General features: G+C 36.9%; 1 protein-coding gene across 2 annotated transcripts in view; it reads left to right on the forward strand.

The window, feature by feature from the left end:
• The window catches only part of ATP6V1H (ATPase H+ transporting V1 subunit H), a 113,997-nt gene that overhangs the window by 54,913 nt on the left and 40,593 nt on the right, over positions 1-18,491 (forward strand). For both annotated transcript variants that reach the window (XM_062189589.1, XM_062189588.1), the window contains 2 exons: positions 6,414-6,592; positions 9,352-9,477. In XM_062189589.1, the coding sequence (XP_062045573.1) occupies positions 6,414-6,592; positions 9,352-9,477 (305 nt within the window). The remainder of the gene's footprint in view (positions 1-6,413; positions 6,593-9,351; positions 9,478-18,491) is intronic.

The following is an 18,491-nucleotide window of genomic DNA, read 5'->3' on the forward strand; positions in this document are numbered from 1 at the left end:
CCCCCCAAAGAAACCTTTTATTTAATAAGTACAGAATTCTTAAGTACAACTTTAGGAATATAGTGATTCTTTCCACCATACCCACCCTCCCAACCCTACTCCCACCTCACTACCTCCTCCCTCTGCCATTCCCAGTTCCATTCTCCATTAAGATTCATTTAAATTAACTTTATACACAGGAGAACAATTCTATATTAAGTACAGATTTCAGCAATTTGCGCACACACACTCACACACACACACACCCACACCCACAAACTGAGAACAAGTTTTACAGTTAATTCTCATAATACAACTCATTGAGGATAGAAGTCCTGCATGGAAAGTGAGTGCACAGTGATTCCTGTTGTTAATATAACAAGTAACACTCTTATTTGACATCAGTGATTATCTGAAGCTCTTGACATGAGCTGCCAAGGCTGTGGAAGCATTTTGAATCCACAATCTCTTTTGGTATTTAGATAAGATCATAAGGAAAATGGAAGTTCTGTTCTCCCTTCAGAGAAAAGTACATCCTTCTTTGATGGCCACTTCTTTCCGTAGGGATCTCACTCACAAAAGATCCTTTATGTAGAACATTTTTTTGCCACAATGTCTTGACTTCCCATGCCTGAAATGCTTTCAAGGGCGTTTCAGCCAGACTTTGAAGTCTTATGGGCTGATTCTGAGGTGAGAGTGCTATTTAAAGTGATTGTCATTCTCTGAGTCTGCTGTGTGGACTGCTTCCCATGTTGAACATTCTCTCCTTTTTAATTCTATCTTTTATTATTATTACCAGACACTTGGTCTTATGTATGTGATCCCTTTAACACTTAATCATATCTATATGATCATTTTAACACTTAATATGGTCACTTTAACACTTAAGATGGCATTTTTTAACAGCCAGCTCAATGGGATTTGGGGTCCCATGGCAAGTTTTTAAACTGTACCCTTAGAAGTAAGTCCATAAGAATGTATTCAGAACTATACAGCTTGACAGTTACAAACTTCCTCCTCCCTCTCTTATTCCTACTCTTATTTTTTACTGAGATCTATTTTCAGTTGACTTTATTTTTTTTTTAATTTTTAAAGATTTATTTTATTCTTTATTTGAAAGTCAGAGTTACACAGAGATGGAGAGGCAGAGAGAGAGAGAGAGAGAGAGAGAGACCTTCCATCTGCTGGTTCACTCCCCAATTGGCCGCTGATCCGAAGCCAGGAGCCAGGAGTTTCTTCCAGATTTCCCATGTGGGTGCAGGGGCTCAGGGACTTGGGCCATCTTCCACTGCTTTCCCAGTCCATAGCAGAGAGCTGGATCAGAAGTGGATTAGCTGGACTTGAACCAGCACCTATATGGGATGCCGACACTGCAGGAGGCAGCTTTACCCTCTATGCCACAGCACTGGACCCTTCAGTTGACTTTATACACATATGTTTAACTGTATGTTAAGTAAAGAGTTCATCAATTATTATGAAGAAGAGAAAAAAACAAAACAAAACTGTTCCTCAACAGTCAAGACCAAGGCTGTTCAAGTCATTGCTTTTCAAAGTGCCAATTTCACTTCTATAGATTTCCTTTTAGGTACTCTATAGTTATTGCAGATCATGAACATATGGTATTTGTCCCTTTAGGATTGGCTTATTTCACTAAGTATGATGTTTTCCAGATTCATCTATTTTGTTGCAAAAGACCGATTTCATTTTTGTTTTTTACCGCTATGTAGTATTCTGTAGAGTACATATCCCACAATAATTTCTTTATCCAATCTTCAGTTGTTGGGCATTTAAGTTGATTCTATGTCTTAGCTCTTGTGAACTGAATTGCAGTAAACATGGGGATGCAGATAACTGTTTTTTGCTGATTTAATTTCCCTTCGGTAAATTCCCAGGAGTGGGATAGCTGGGACATATGGTAGATCTATATTCAGATTTCTGAACATCCAAACTGTCTTCTATAGTGGTTTTATCAGTTTACATTCCTACCAATAGTGGATTAGGGTACCTTTTTTCCCACATCCTCGTCAGAATTTGTTGTTTGTTGATTTCTATATGAAAGCCATTCTAACTGGGGTGAGGTGAAACCTCATTGTGGTTTTGATTTGCATTTGCATTTCCCTGACAGCATTTCCTGAACATTTTTTCATGTGTCTGTTAGCCATTTGGATTTCCTCTTTTGAAAAATATCTGTTTAAGTCCTTTGCCCTTTTCTTAACTGGGTTGTTTTGTTGTTTTTGAGTTTCTTGATCTCTTTATATATTCTGGTTATTAATTCTTTATCAGTTGGCATAGTTTGCAGATAATTGCTCTCATTCTATGGATTGGCTCTTCACTTCCCTGAGTGTTTTTTTTGCAGTACTTTATTTGTATATTCTTCTGTTTCTTTCTTTAAAGCTTTGTAATTCTCATCATAGCAATCTTTAACATCCTTGGTTAAATTTATTCCAAGGTATTTGATTTTTTTTATAGCTATTATGAATGGGATTGATTTTAGAATTTCTTTCTCAGCTGTAGCAATGTCTGTGTATACAAAGGCTATTGATTTTAATGTATTGCTTTTGTATCCTGGAACTTTAAAAAACTCTTCTATGAGTTCCAATAGTCTCTTTGTGGAGTCTTTTGAATCCGCTATATATAGAATCATGTCATCTGCAAATAGGGATAGTTTGATTTCCTCCTTCCCAATTTTTATCCCTTTGATACCTTTTTTTTTTTTTTTTTTTCCCAATGGCTCTGACTAAAACTTCCAGGACATATTGAATAGCAATTGTGAGAGTTGACATCCTTGTCTGGTTTCGGATCTCAATGGAATGTTTCCAACTTTTCCCCATTCAATATGATGCTGGCCATGGGTTTGTCATAAATTTCCTTGATTGTGTTGAGGAATGTTCCTTCTATACCCAATTTGCTTAGAGTTTCCATCCTGAAAGGGTATTGTGTTTTATCCAATGCTTTCTCTGCATCTATTGAGATAATCATATGGTTTTTGTTCTGCAGTTTGTTAATGTAATGTATCACATTGATTGATTCGCAAATGTTGAACCATCCCTGCAAACCAGGGCTAAATCCCACTTGGTCCGGGTGAATGATGTTTCTGATATGTTGTTGGATTTGATTGACTAGAATTTTGTTGAGGATTTTTGCATCTATGTTCATCAGGGAGATTGGTCTATAATTCTGTTTCTCTGTTGCATCTTTTCCAGGTTTCTAGAAAAAAATGGACTTCTAATAAGTTATAGTGCAGATTGAGTATTTCTTATCTGAAATGCTTGGGAGTAGAACTGTATCAGATTTCACAGTTTTTCAGATTTGAGGATATTTGGAAAGACTCTACTGATTGATCATCCCTGTTCCAAAAATCAAAGCTCTGAAATGCCTGGCCAGAATGTTTTGGATTTTGGAACATTTTGAACTTTGAATTTTTGGGTCAGTGTAAACTACTTTAAACATCATAAGATAGCCATTATATCTGAGCTTCTGACAAAGTCTTTAGTTTTTTGTCCTCACTAGTTCTTCCTTCTCTCTATTGTTTTTCATTTTGGATCATTACTATGTAAAGTAAATGGGTCATTGGAAATAGGTCTTTCTTCTTTCCTCCTTTCCTTCTGTCTCATGCATTATTCACCTATCTAAGAATGCATTAGAAGTTTATTGAAGACGAAATATATGAAGGTAATGTATTAGTTCTAAGGATGTGCAAAGATGAAAAAGACTCTTTGTCTTGATGGAATAACTAGATGAAGTCACTATGTTTACAATACGCAAGCCCAATAATTCATAAAAGCATAGAGTGGACCCAAAATCTTAGCCATTCTTTTGACCTGATTTGGGAGCTCTCTGGATCTGTGATGTACTTTTCATTGAAATTTGAGAAGTGGGGGCCAGCGCTGTGGCATAATGGGTAAAGCCGCCACCTCCAGTGCCAGCATTCTGTTTGGGCACTCATTCAAGTCCAAGCTGCTCCAGTTCTGATCCAGCTCCTTGCTGGTATGCCTGGCAAAGCAGTAGAAGATGGCCTATGTCCTTAGGCCCCTGCACCTGTGTGGGAGACTTGGATGAAGCTACTGGCTCCTGGCTTTGGATTGACACAGCTCCGGCTGTTGTGACCATTTGGGGAGTGAACCAACAGATGGAAGACCTCTCTCTCTGCTTCTCTCTAACCTTTCCATTCAAATAAATGAATAAATAAAAATAAATAAATAAATTTTTTAAAAAAAGAAATTTGAGAAGTGAAATAGTGTAACTCCTCATTTTCAGAATGGTATGATAGAATGACAATCTGGAGTAGATAGAACTTGGAAGGTGATTAATAACACTTAACTCTTTTCAATACTGCGTAGGGACTTAATGAGGTGACAAATGAAGTGCCTAGAAATAGTTACATACAATATTTGTTTCCCTGCTTTTTCTCTCTACAGCTTGCCTCTTTAGACCTTTTCTCTCCACAACTTGGAGTTGTGCTGAATTGATGTTGAGCCAGACAAAAATCTAGTGCAGTTTTGTTTGATTTAGAAAAGGCAGCATGAATATTTTACAAATATTTAGCAATATTTAAAAATCTTACTTTAAGCTGTATTTATAGTTGCTATATTTTTAAAAACCAAAATGCCTAGAACTTAATAGGATATCTTCTGAGCTTTCATTGTCTGATTTTGGATATCAGTTTATAGACCCAATCCACTGGCAGACATACTAGTTTTTTTATTTTTGTGGCTCTGCTATGCTAAATTGAGTTAATACGGTCACCATGCTAATATGCTGAAGACTGAAAGAAGAATGCTTTAGACATCCATACAACTGAATTAAAATTGAGCTATTATTAAGGCATACTATTTGGTGAACTCTTTAGCGTAGGGTTAAACCTTATGAGTGTAAAGTATACTGAAAATAGATCTTTATAAAAATTAGAGTGGAAATAGGAGAGGAAGGATGAATAGGTTGGAGCATGGGTGGGAAAGAGGGTGGGGTGGGAAGTATCACTGTGTCCTAAATCTGTATATATGAAATACATAAAACTTATATATCTTAAATAAATTTTAAAGGAAATAAATAAACCTGTCATCATTGTGAAATAATGGATTGAAGACAGTAGCTTTGCAAGCTTCCTAAAGTCTTAAGCACAAAAACTTCAGGATATAGGAAAGAAATATGTGACCAGAATGTCTTCAAACAATCTCATCAGTGAAATCCTTTTTTAAGGACTGTAGGAACTTGAGAATGATTTTTTTCCAAAAATCATTTTCCTCACTTGTTCAATGGCCTAAAAAATGGCTTTGAAGTAGTTCTAGAAGCACATTAACTTGGTTTTTGTGTTGCTGCTCTACTTGTTATCTGTAATAGTTTTTAGAAAAGGATTACTAGAAATATTGACATTTATAGATATAAACACTGAGGGGGTAATTTTAGGTTTACACATATTTTATTGACTCTCAACTGTAAACCAAATACTGTGCCAAGCTCTGTGATGCAAAGAAAAATGAGACACACTACTCTAAAGGTACTTAAAATCTGGTGGAAACCATAAAGGGAGGTTGATCTCACTAACTTCCACATGTTAAGCTGAATTTCTTTCTGCATTTTTTAGCATGATTATTAAAGGTATAACTTGCTTATAATAAGACAATAATTTTACAATTGTAATTTTAATTACAATAATTTTAAAATTATAATTTGGCAACAATTAATTTGGAGTTAATAGTTACTAAGTGATGATGATGATGATGATGATGATGATGATGATTATTTTAGCATTTGACAGGTTGTCTTTGCCAGAGTGGTGAAATAACTTTCTTGATTGGAAGGGCCCTAGTTTGTTTGTCCTTGGGTTGAGCATGATCCTTACTCAGAAGTAATGGTTAATTTAATGAACAATTTTAAGTTCATGAGTTCCTTTGCTATTTTTGTAAGTACTCTTGAAAGCCGAAAATTGCAGAAGGCTATGGAATTTTCTGGAAAGTCAGAACACTTTTCTAATAATTGTTCAAGCAGGAGAGTTTTTTACTTTTCCCTGTTCTTTGATTAGCCATTGGGGAGATGACTGAGTGGAAACTAGAGAGATATTTGAAGAAACCTTTTTTCTAAGTACTTTAGGTGGGCAATGAACATGTTCACTGCAGTATGCTCAGGAGCAACATTGCAAGGAGGAAGGATTGCAATGGATTTCATAGTTAATATGTTCAATATTATCAGATTCATGTGGATCAATAATTAAGGATGTTTAGTAAGCCAGTAATTGTATAAGTAATCAGAAATAGGTTTCTGATAAAGGATGGGGCTCAGGAAATAAGTTAGGATTTGAGATAAAGTCATCCACTTAAGGTGATGGTTAAACCTGAGATTAGGCAGAAGAGAGAAAGGTAAAAGAAAATGTAGAAGTCTTAGAACAGCACATGATAAATTATGTAGCTTCTCATTATCTGTTTGTCTTAACCCAGAACTTTTTAGAAAAATCAACTGAAAGAGAAACTCGCCAAGAATATGCTTTGGCAATGATTCAGTGCAAAGTTCTGAAGCAGTTGGAGAACTTGGAACAGCAGAAATATGATGACGAAGATATCAGTGAAGATATCAAATTTCTTCTGGAAAAACTTGGTGAGAGTGTCCAGGATCTTAGGTGTGTTGTTCTTTTTGAATTTGCACATGCTAGATCTGTTGGGCTTTGTTTCACTTGCATAGTTTTTTAAGAAAATCTGAATTTTTTTTTAGATTTTTTAAAAAATTTTATTTAATGAATATAAATTTCCAGTGTACAGCTTATAGATTACAATGGCTTCCCTCTCCCATAACTTCCCTCCCACCCGCAACCCTCCCCTCTCCCGCTCCCTCTCCCCTTCCATTTGCATCAAGATTCCTTTTCAATTCTCTTTATATACAGAATATCAATTTAGTATAAAGATTTCAACAGTTTGCACCCACATAGATACACAAAGTGAAACATACTGTTGGAGTACTAGTTATAGCATTAAATCAAAATGTACAGCACATTAAGGACAGAGATTCCACATGAGGAGCAACTGCACAGTGGCTCCTGTTGTTGACCCAACAAATTGACACTCTAGTTTATGGTGCCAGTAACCACCCTAGGCTGTCGTCATGAGTTGCCAAGGCTATGGAAGCCTTCCAAGTTTGCCGACTCTGATCATATTTAGACAAGGTCATAAAAGACAGAGTGAGGATAGTAAAATCTGAATTTTTACCAACTATTAGAATCAAGTGAGGCATCTTGTGTTAAGACGCCACACTTACATGGCGGTGTTTGGTCAGAGCTGTGTGTGATCTCTTCGTTTTCTGTTTAGAGCCTGAGTGCCTTACTCTCACAGGATGTTGGCCTTAACCTGGAACTCCTTGGGAGTCTTTTTAGGTAGCAATGGGACTTGGTTAGTTTGTCAATGTTTGTTCATATTTAGAAAGTATTTTTTTCTACTTTTGAATGTTCTATTGGCATATTTTATTTTTTATATTAGAAATCATAGAAATGTTATACATAAAATAAAGAGGCCTCTTGCATAGTATGTACTGAAGGGTCTCATTGCACCTGCCATCTTCTCCACTCAATATCCCTCCTCTGGATTTCTTTATTTGCTTCCAGAAGCCTCCTAGTCCCTTTTCTTTCCCCTCTTTCCCCATACCTGGGATTTTATATAGCCTTCTGCATCTTGTTTTGTTTAGTAATATCTTGATGATTTTCCCCATTAACAAGTATATTCTTTGTTTTTAAACTATTGACATATTTTTGAAAGAGAGTTACTCTCTGGAAATAGAACCCTTCCTGTAGGTGGATTGGGTTTGGGAGCCAAAGCTGACTTGGACTTGAATTGTTTGACTATTTTCTCCATATGCATGGGAAAACCATTCTCAATTTTTCTTTTGATTTCATAGTCATCAAAATGCTAATTTTTCATGATTTATTGTGAGGTTCCTACTGCCCAGCAATCCCTTCAGTGCAGTTCTGAGGGACCTTAAAAAAGTTCATAGAAAACACATAAATATGCACTATAAACATAACTATGAAACTTTTCGATACCAAAATAAACTTACCTGTTAATTCCAGTTTTCATGAACTCTTTGAAGTGCCTCCATATATGCTATATAAATGTGTTTACTGGATAATTCAGTGAAGCCATAATGCCAGAGGATTTCATAGAAGTGGGAGCTGCTCTCTAAATCAGTGATTTGTAATAATTTTTACATGGAGGGATGCAATTATTGCATTTTATAATTTCAAATAGGGATAAGTTAATTATGATAGGTCAGCAATAGGCTTCACAATTATAAAATTTATTATTATGTCTATTTTAAGAAATATGGTCAATTCTGTAATCATCAAGGCTTGCTTTTAAAAATAATATTAATGATAGCTTTCTAAATTATTTAATTCATATAGGCCAATTATTACTACTTACTGCTATTTCATCTTGAATTTCATAATTTGAAAAATACTATTTTTGATGTGAAGGTAATAGGATAATGGATGCAGCTGAAAGAAGTGTCTCTGTTTTTCTTTAGGTTTGGATATGAATGTTAAAAATACTGACCTACTTTTTATAATAACTGACCTTACATTAAATTACTACCTTATTCAAGCTGGTCAACTTACCTAGAATATCCCAGTTATGTGGAATTATCAGTCGATGCTGAGATGCTATATTTCTTTTTAAAATTTTTTGCTTGAAAGAAAGTCTAGCATATTCTGATACTATGTTTGCCAACTAGCCTACCTCATTAAAAATGTTCATATTGTAAAGCTTCAAATAACAAACTAACAAATGGTGAATAGTTTCTGAATCAAGGTGATTATAGTTTGTTGTATACAGAAGTTTTGTATTAAATTCATCTATAATGGATTCATTTAATGAATATGTCACCTCTATATTGTTGATAATCATTTTATAAAATGTACTGATACATTTGTGATCTTGCTTTTGTGATATATTATGGTGGTTTATGATATTTATACTTTCTATTTAGCATTTACTATATTATTTTGTGTACAAGGACTATGATTTTACATAATTTGCATTAATATCTCTAGTAGTCTGCAAATTTTAAGTGCATAGTGATAGGAATTCTGGTAGATCATCTTTTTTTTTTACTGATATACATTCATGTGTATATTGAGGTAAGGATTTTTGAAGGCAAGAGCTCATTTCAGTGTTGCCTGCCAAGCATTCAAATTTAACAGGAGTGTTGCATTTTAATACCTTAAGTAAAATTTTACGTGATTTGTTAGATATTTTAAAAGTTGTTTACACTTTGTTTGATGGCACTGTTAATATATAAAGGATGGTTAGTTTTGTAAGTAAGTCATCAGTGAAGATGTTGCATTTTGCTCCAGATTTGTATAAACTTTGAATTCTATGGAAATTTTTATAGCTCATTTGATGAGTACAGTTCGGAACTTAAATCTGGAAGGTTGGAATGGAGTCCTGTGCACAAATCTGAGAAATTTTGGAGAGAGAATGCAGTGAGGTTAAATGAGAAGAATTATGAACTCTTAAAGTAAGTTTTTTATTCCTCTTTTCAAATATTCACTGGCACGTTTTTGTCACTCTTTAAATTTAGTAGTCTAAAAGTTGTGTGGATGTGGTTTTTTCCTCTCCCTTTCTAGTTCTCTCAAAACATCTTACTGTACTGTACTCATTCTTTTTGTGATGATATGAGGTGATACATTGCTTACGTGATGAGATGGAGCGAGGTGAGTGACACAGGCATTGACATTGAGGATTAGGCTACGAGGTGTGTGTTATTTGAATACAAGTGCTGCAGGACCTCCTACAGTTGGTCTGATAACCAGATGGCCCCTAAGTGACTGACAAACAGGTAATGTACAATGTGAATATACAAGACAAAGCAATGGCTCATTACTTGGTGGGATGGTGTGACATATAAGATCTCATTGTGCTACACAGAACAACATGCAACTTAAAACTTTTGAATTGTTTGTTTCTGGAATTTTTCATTTAATATTTTCACACTACAATTGGCTGTGGATAACCAAAACCACAAGAAGGAAAACCATGGGTAAGGAGGGACTATTTTATTTATTGCAATTTTTTATCCCTCTCTGTTGTATGCTGTGTCACTCTTTCATGTTTTGATGAACAGGAGCTCTGTCTATATTTTAATGTTGCTAAAGTTATCTTTCCTTGTATGGCTAGTACTTTTTGTGTGTCCTGGTTCAGAAGTTATGCCTACCTAATGTCATGAAAATATCGTTCTGGGTTATTCTCTAGAAGCTATATTGTTAATCTCTCACATTTAGATCTCCAGTTCATTTGGGATTGATTTGTGGATAAGGGATAAAGTAAGAGTCCAGATTATTTTGTATTCCTTATATGGATATCTAATTGAATCAGCACTGTTTGCTAAAAATAACATCTCCTCTAGTGCTTTGTAGGTTAGGTTTGCCTTTGTCATAATAAGATGGCCAAGTATGTGTAAGTATCTTTCCTTTTTAGTGAGATACAATTCACATATCATACAATTCATCTGCTAGAAGTGTACAGTTCAGTGGTTTTCATATATACACAGATATGTACAGCTGTCAACACTGTCCATTGTAGAGCATTTTCATCACTTCAGAAAGAAACCTTATATTCTGTAGCTGTAAGATCTCTATCCACCCATTTGTCTACCCTTAAGTGACCACAAATCTGTGTTCTGAAGATTTTCCTACTATAGAAATTTTATACAAGTGGAATAATTTAGTATTTGTCCTTTTGTGACTGGCTTCTTTTGCTTACCATAATGTATTGAAGCTTCACCCATGTTTTTATTCCTTTTTATGGTTGAACAATATTTGTTTTGGTCAGTGTTTCATTACTACAATGAAAGTACTGGAGGCAGCCTAACTTTATGAAGAAGAGGTTTATTTGGCCCACAGTTCTAGAGTTTCACAGTTCAGTTCAGTGGACTCTCTTGGTTCAGCTTCTGGTGATGGCAGTTTTTCTTTCTGGCAGAATCCGTGAGGTGCACAGGACATCACGTGGCAAGAAACAGGAGGCATGAGTGTGTACACTGGTCTCTCTTTCTTATAAAGCCACCATTGTTCAATCATGGGGGCTCTACCCTGTTGACGTGATTCTACCTGATCACTTCCCAAAGGTTCTACCTCAAAACAGCATAGTTGCATTAGGTTTTTAGCCTCTTTAGTTCCATTAACATAAATAAGACTTTGGGAACTTAACCCCTAAGTTTGGTGGGACAAACATTCAAACCATAGCAATATTCCATTGTATGGCTAAGAACACATTTTATTTATTCACTTATCAGTTCATGGATGTTTGAGTTATTTCCACCTTTTTTTTTTTAAGATTTATTTATTTACTCTAAAGAGTTAAACAGAGGAGAGGTAGAGGTAGAGAAAGAGGTATGGGTAGGGGTAGGGGTAGAGGTAGAGGTAGAGGTAGAGGTAGAGGTAGAGGTAGGTAGAGGGAGGCCCTCCATCCACTGGCTCACTCCCCAGTTGGCCACAATGGCCAGAGCTGTGCCAATCCAAAGCCAGGAGCCAGGAGCTTCTTCCTGGCCTCTCACGTGGGTGCAGGGGCCCAAGGACCTGGGCCATCTTCCACTGTTTTCCCAGGCCACAGCAGAGAGCAGGATCAGAAATGGAGCAGTTGGGATGCCACAGGAGATGCCGGCACAGCAGGTGGCAGCCCCACCGGCTATGCCACAGCTAAGGCCCCTCTACCTTTTTGTTATTATGAATAATGCTGCCAGTAATACTTGCAATACAAATCGTTGTGTAGAATTGTATTTTTGTTACCTTTGCCTGGTTAGGTACCTGGAAGTATAATTGCAGAGTCATGTAGTAGCTCTGTTTAGCCATTTGATGAACTACCAAAGTGCTTTCCAGCACTTTGTAGTGGTAGAAGCAATATATGAGGGATTTTTCCACCTCTTTGCCAAGACTTGTTAGTATATGACCTTTTGATTCTACAATCTTAGTGGGTTTGCAGCTGTATCTCATTGTAGTTTCTGTTTGTATTTCTTGATGGCAAATGTTCTCAAGCTTCTTTTCATGTGTTTATTGTATACTTGTATATCTTTGGCGAAGTTTGTATTCAGATTCTTTTTTTTTGAAAAAAGTTTATTTATTTATTTGAAAGGCAGAGTTACAGAGAGAGAGAGGGAGGGAGAGAGAGAGACAGATAGAGACAGAGAGACAGAGAGAGGTCCTCCATCTGCTGGTTCACTCCCCAAATGGCCATAGTGGCTGGGCTGTGCCAGCCCGAAACCAGTAGCCAGCAGCTTCTTCTGGGTCTCCCGTGCTGGTGCAGGGCCCCAACGACTTGGACATCCTCTGCTGCTTTCCCAGGCACATTAGCAGGGAGCTGGATCAGAAGTGGAGCAGCTGGGACTCCAACTGGCACTCATATGGAATGCCAGTGCAACCAGCGGCAGCTAACTCTCTACACCACAATGTTGGCCCCACTTACTCATTTTTTTTTTAAAGATTTGTTTATTTGAAAGGCAGGATGTAGGTAATGAAAAGGAGAGAAGAAGAGAAAGAAAAGCAGGAGAAAGGGAGGAAGTGGTGGTAGAGGGAGAGAATCATCCATCTGCTGGTTAACTCCTTAAATGCCTACAGTGGTGAGGCTGGGCCAAGCTGAAGTCAGGAGCCAGGAACTCTGAGTTTTCTATATGGGTAGCAGGAACCCAAGTACTTGGGCCATCATCTGCTGCCTTCCCAGGTATACTGACAGGAAGCTGGATCAAAAGCAGAGAAGCCGGGACTCAAACTAGTACTCAGATATGAGATGAGGGTATCCCAACCAGTGGCTTAACTAATGTGCCACATGCTTGCCCTATCTTTGCTCAGCTTTCAGTTGAGTTGCCATTTTTTTCTTTAGTTGTAAAGGTTCTTTATACAATGCTTCTCAATTTACAATGGGGTTACATCCTGATAAATGTTGTAAGTCAAAAATTCATTTAATTTCCATTCTACTGAACACAATAGCTTAGCAACACAGTATAGTATAGGGGATCAGTGGTTTGCACTCAGTATATCATGGCAGACTGAGAGCTGATTTTGCTGCTGCTGACCATTATCCAAGGATCACACTACATATTGCTAGCCTGGCAAAATAAAATTTGAATCATAGTTTCTGCTGTTTGCCTATCAAACTTTTGTTCCATCATAAAGTTGAAAAATCATAAATCAAACTGTTGTAACCTGAGGATTACATATACTGGATATAAGTCCCTCATTTGAAATGTGACTTGCAAATATTTTTCCCATTTTGTGAGTGTCTTTTCTCTTTCTTGATAGTATCCTTCAAAACATAAATGTTTTAAACTTTTGGTCCGGTTCATTTTGTTTTTTCTTTGGCTCCTCTTGCCAAAAATAAATTGACTCTAGACACATTTATTTGTTTCTTGACTCTCCATTGGTCTGATGTCTGTCCTGATACAGCACCACACTGTTTTGATTACTATTGCTTTATATTAGGTTTCAAAAAGAGAAAGTGTGAGTCCTCTCCCTTTCTTCCCCAATCCCCTCCCCTTCCTTCCTGTTTCTCACTTTATTTAATCAGTCTCCAATTGATGGATATTTAAGATTATTTCCAGATTTTCCTGTTAATTCATTGCAAGAATTACTATATACAAACCTTATTATAACTTTTTTTATCAACTTTAATTTTTAGAACAATTTTAGACCGATAGAAAAGTTGAGCAGAAAGTACTTGTGTAATCATATATTCTCTGGGGCTGGCGCTGTGGCACAGTGGGTTAATGCCCTGGCCTGAAGTGCTGGCATCCCATGTAGGCGCCGGTTCGAGACCCAGCTCTACACTTCCAATCCAGCTCTCTGTGGTGACCTGGGAAAGCAGTGGAAGATGGCCCAAGTCTTTGGGCCTCTGCACCTGTATGGGAGACTGGGAAGAAGTTCCTGGCTTCGGATTGGCGTAGCTCCGGCCATTGTGGTCAACTGGGGAGTGAACCATCAGATGGAAGACCTCTCTCTCTCTCTGCCTCTCCTCTCTCTGTGTAACTCTGACTTTCAAATGAATAAATAAATCATTAAAAAAAATCATATATTCCCTCTATCTCCAGCAGCAGAGTTTCCTTGTTTTTAACATCTTGTATTAGGGTGTGGCACCCTTTTTTACAGTTGATAAACCAATATTGATACTTTTTAAACTGAAGTCCATAATTTACATTAGGGTTCACTTTTTTTATTGTATAGTTTACTCTCTGTGTTTTATGGTTCTATTGGTTTTGACAAGATTATCTTTCCTCCTTAGTTGGAGACAGTTGACTATAGTTGTGTGGTTCTGTCTCTGGGCTGTCTATTCTATTTTATTTGTTCTTTTGCCAAAATCACACTGCCTTGATTATTGTAGTTTTACAGTAAGTTATCAAGCTGGTAGTGCTAGTCCTCTGACTGTTGTTCTTCTTCAGTGTTTTAATGGCCATTCTGAGCTTTTTGGTTTTCCATAACTTGAAATATAAGGAAATAAACTTTAGTTTGTTTGCCAGTATTTGTATAATAAGTTGCTAGAATTTCGATTGGGATTGCATTGAATCTATAGATTGAACAGTGAAGAATTGATAGCTTGAAACTATGGAGTCTTCCTACCTATGAACATGGAATATCTTTCCACTTGGATTTTATTTTATTTCTTTCATTTCTCTCCTATCTTCCTCATAAAGATCTTGTACTTGTTTTATTATATCTATACCTAGGTATTTTGGTGTTTAATCTCAAATTACAATTGTTCATTAAGGTGTATAGGAAATAATTGACTGTTAATTAACCTTGTATTCCACAACTTTGCTGTAATTGCTTATTTATTTTATCCCTTCTCGTTTTGTCTTTAAACTAGCTAGTACCTCCAGTGAATGAATCTATAGTGAGTGGGGATGTGCTTGCTTTGTTTCCAGTCTTAAGGGAAGGATCTTGTTTCTTACTATTCAGTCTGATTTTGGTTGTAGATTTTCTTCCTTATCAAGTTGAAAGAATTCCCTTATATTCCTAATTTGCTGAGATTTTTTTATCATGGATGGATATTGAATTTTGTCAAGTGATTTTTTTTCTACATATATTGGTGTGATCATGTTTTTTTTTATTCTTTAGTCTGTTGATGTGATGGAGTACATTAATTGGTTCTCAAATATTGAACTAGTCTTGCATACTTGGAATCAGTGCTGACTATGGTATGTCATTCTTTTTATATATTGTTGGATTTGATTTGCTATTTTTTGAGGATTTTTTCATGTATGTTTATGATGTCTTTGATTTGGGGATTATGGTAATGTTGGTCTAATAGGATGAGTCAAGAAGTGTTCCCTCTTCTTCTATTTTTTTGAAGAGATTATAGAGAATTGGTGCCATTTGCTTTTTCAGTGTTTGATAGAATTCACCAGTGAGACTATCTGGGACTCTTGCTTTCTCTTTTGGGAGGTTATACATTTTTGATTTAATATCTTTAGTAGATGCAGACCAATTCAGATTATTTGTTGGGTCTCTAGGAATTTTTCTTTCTTCTTCTTCTTCTTTATAGACAGTGAGAGAGAGACAGAGAGAAAGGTCTTCCTTCTGTTGGTTCACTCCCCTTATGGCTGCTACGGCTGGCGCTGCGCCGTCGATGCGAAGCCAGGAGGCGGGTAATTCCTCCCCGTCTCCCATGTGGGTGCAGGGACCCAAGCACTTGGGCCATCCTCTGCTGCCTTCCCGGGCCACAGCAGAGAGCTGGACTGGAAGAGGAGCAACCGGGACTAGTACCCGGCGCCCCAACTGGGACTAGAACCCCGGGTGCCGACGCTGCAGGTAGAGGATTAGCCAAGTAAGCCATGGCACTGGCCCTTTTTATTGAGAGGTAGAGTTACAGACAGTGAGAGGGAGAGACAGAGAGAAAGGTTTTCCGTCTGATGGTTCACTCCCCAAATGGCCGCAACGTCCGGAGCTGCACCATCCGGAGCCAGGAGCCAGGTGCCTCTTCCCAGACTCCCACATGGGTGCAGGGGCCCAAGGACTTGAGCCATATTCTATTGCTTTCCCAGGCCATAGCAGAGAGCTGGATTGGAAGAGGAGCAGCCAGGACTAGAACCAGCACCCATATGGGATGCCAGTGCCACAGGCAGAGGATTAACCTGCTGCGCCACAGCGCTGGCCCTGAATTTTTCTTTCAAAATAGTCCTTGCTTAATCTTTAGGAGTTAATCAATTACCCTTTAAGTATTCCTGACAACTGATGGATCCAATAGCAGTTTTTGCTCCCAGCAAGCTTTGACTCTCTGTATTCACCTCTCTAACTTGTGGGAGAAGTTTTCCCTGGGACCTCAATTTTCTGATTCCTGGATCTATAATGAGTTATTGATTTTTAGTTTGACTAGGGTTTTGCTCGTGGATATGGAATGATGAGTTCTATGCTGTTTACATGTTGAACGGGAAGTCAGTTCTTTTTTATGATAGTTTTGGCTATTGTGGGTCCCATTGCTAGTTCAGGTGAATTTTAGAATCACCTTGTTAATTTCTCCAAAAAACTAGTTGGGAATCTATTGAGGATTTTTTGAAACTTTCAATTTGGGAAATATTGGCATTTTAACAGCGTTTACTATTCATATTTATAAGCAATATGTTTCTCCACTTATTTAGGTTATTTAAAGTTACTTCTAATTTTTTTTCCTTTTGATGCTATTGTAAACTGGAATTTTTTTAAACATTTATTTATTTGAAAGTCACAGTTACATAGAGAAGGAGAGGCAGTGAGAGAGAGAGAGAGAGAGAGGTCTTTCATCTGCTGGTTCACTCCCCAATTGGCTGTAATGGCTAGAGCTGTGCCGATCCAAATCCAGGAGCTCCTTCTGGGTCTCCAGCGTGTGTACAGGGGCCGAAGGACTTGTGCAATTCTCCACTGCTTTCCCAGGCCATAGCAGAGAACTGGGGATTCCAGTGGAGCAGCTGGGACTTGAACTGGTGCCCATATGGGATGCCAGAGCTGCAGGCTGGGGTTTAACTTGCTGCGTTGCAGCATCAGCCCCACCATTTTTGTTTTTAACAACAAAAAAAGAGCTTGGATATTGTTTTTTAAATGTAATGTTTGGAAAAGCTTAATATAATGGAGGGAAGCTTTTAGCAAATGATTACTAAAGCATTATGTATGTCTTCATTATGATACACATAATAAGAGCCTTTTAGAGTCTGTGTTCTGTTTTCTTGCGTTAGCTTTTAATTTTTATTGCTCCTTCAGATTACTTCTTTTACCTTTGTTATTTTTCTGTGTCACTGAAAACACTGATATGTGGTATTTTGTTTTATTTTTATGTGATGATGAGAAATTTGGAATCAATGTTTGTCTTTAATTTTCATTCCAATAAATTATCTGTGTGAAATCATGAAATGATTGATGGAATGGTTAGATGATTGACAGGAAAAGCATAGCAGGGCTGCCTTCAAATTAGTTGATAAAATTGATGCTAATGAATTCTTTATTTGATTTTACTATTTAAAAAAACCAAGTACTTCTGGGTTTTCCTCCCCTCCCCCCCAATCTGTGGAAAACCACACTTACATTAGATTATGACCTATTTTCTGTCCATTCCAAACTTAGCAAGTATATAAGTTTATTTTTCCTTCTATCACTTTGAGCATAATAATATTTAGAAAATAATTTTCTTAAAACAAAAATTTAAATACCAAGAAATCTCGGAAGATAAGAGGCTGTATTGCGATGTTACAGATGCTCATCAAAATAAAGGAGTAGTCCTTGGACAGTTTCCCTTGGCCACTAGCAGCGGCATTTGGAAAAATGTCCATGGACTCTAAAAAGGCAGGACATTTTATAGGTAAAACTGAAGAAGAAAAAAATGTAAGTCACTTATATTGAACCTACACTATCTATAAATAAGAGGGGTAGAACAATAGCCAGTGAACTAAGTCCTGTGATAGAGGATAGTCCATGAAGAAAAGTGGTTGCTGCTTGTTGGCTGGTTAGTTGTGTTGCCTTTTTGTCTTATTTTCTCATGGAGGAAAGGAATGTGAAATAATTTCTTTTTGTCTTGTCTTTATTGGTTTAACCCAAAGCTGTCAGTTTAATATAATCCTCTCTGAACTCTTTCTTCTGTCTTCTACCTTGTAACTTATTTTAGGACATCTCAGAATTCTTACCACCTTGTAGTTTGTAACTCATAATTTTGAACTAAGTATATATTTTTTGAAAAGGGAGATATTCTGAAATAGAAGAAAACATGGAGATGATAGAGGAAAAAGCAAAGGATAAGAGAGCACAAACAGATTTATGAACTTGGGGAAAATATTGTGAAAGAGGCCAACAGTAAATTTATTGAGTGATTAAGTAGGATAATAATGTAAATTTTGTTTAGATTTGAATAGACCTTTTTAAAAAGTATGTTTCCAGCAAATGTCAGAGTTGGAATTCACATTTAGTCCAAATACGAAGCTGCAATATGTTGCTATCTGGACACCATGGGAGAATATGACAAAATTAGGGCTTGTGGTTGATGTGGTGATAGGAATTTGGATTAGAACTGACGAATCTATTGTTGACT

This window comes from Lepus europaeus, chromosome 4 (genome assembly GCF_033115175.1).
Source record: "Lepus europaeus isolate LE1 chromosome 4, mLepTim1.pri, whole genome shotgun sequence".
In the NCBI taxonomy this organism is placed as follows: Eukaryota; Metazoa; Chordata; class Mammalia; order Lagomorpha; family Leporidae; genus Lepus; species Lepus europaeus.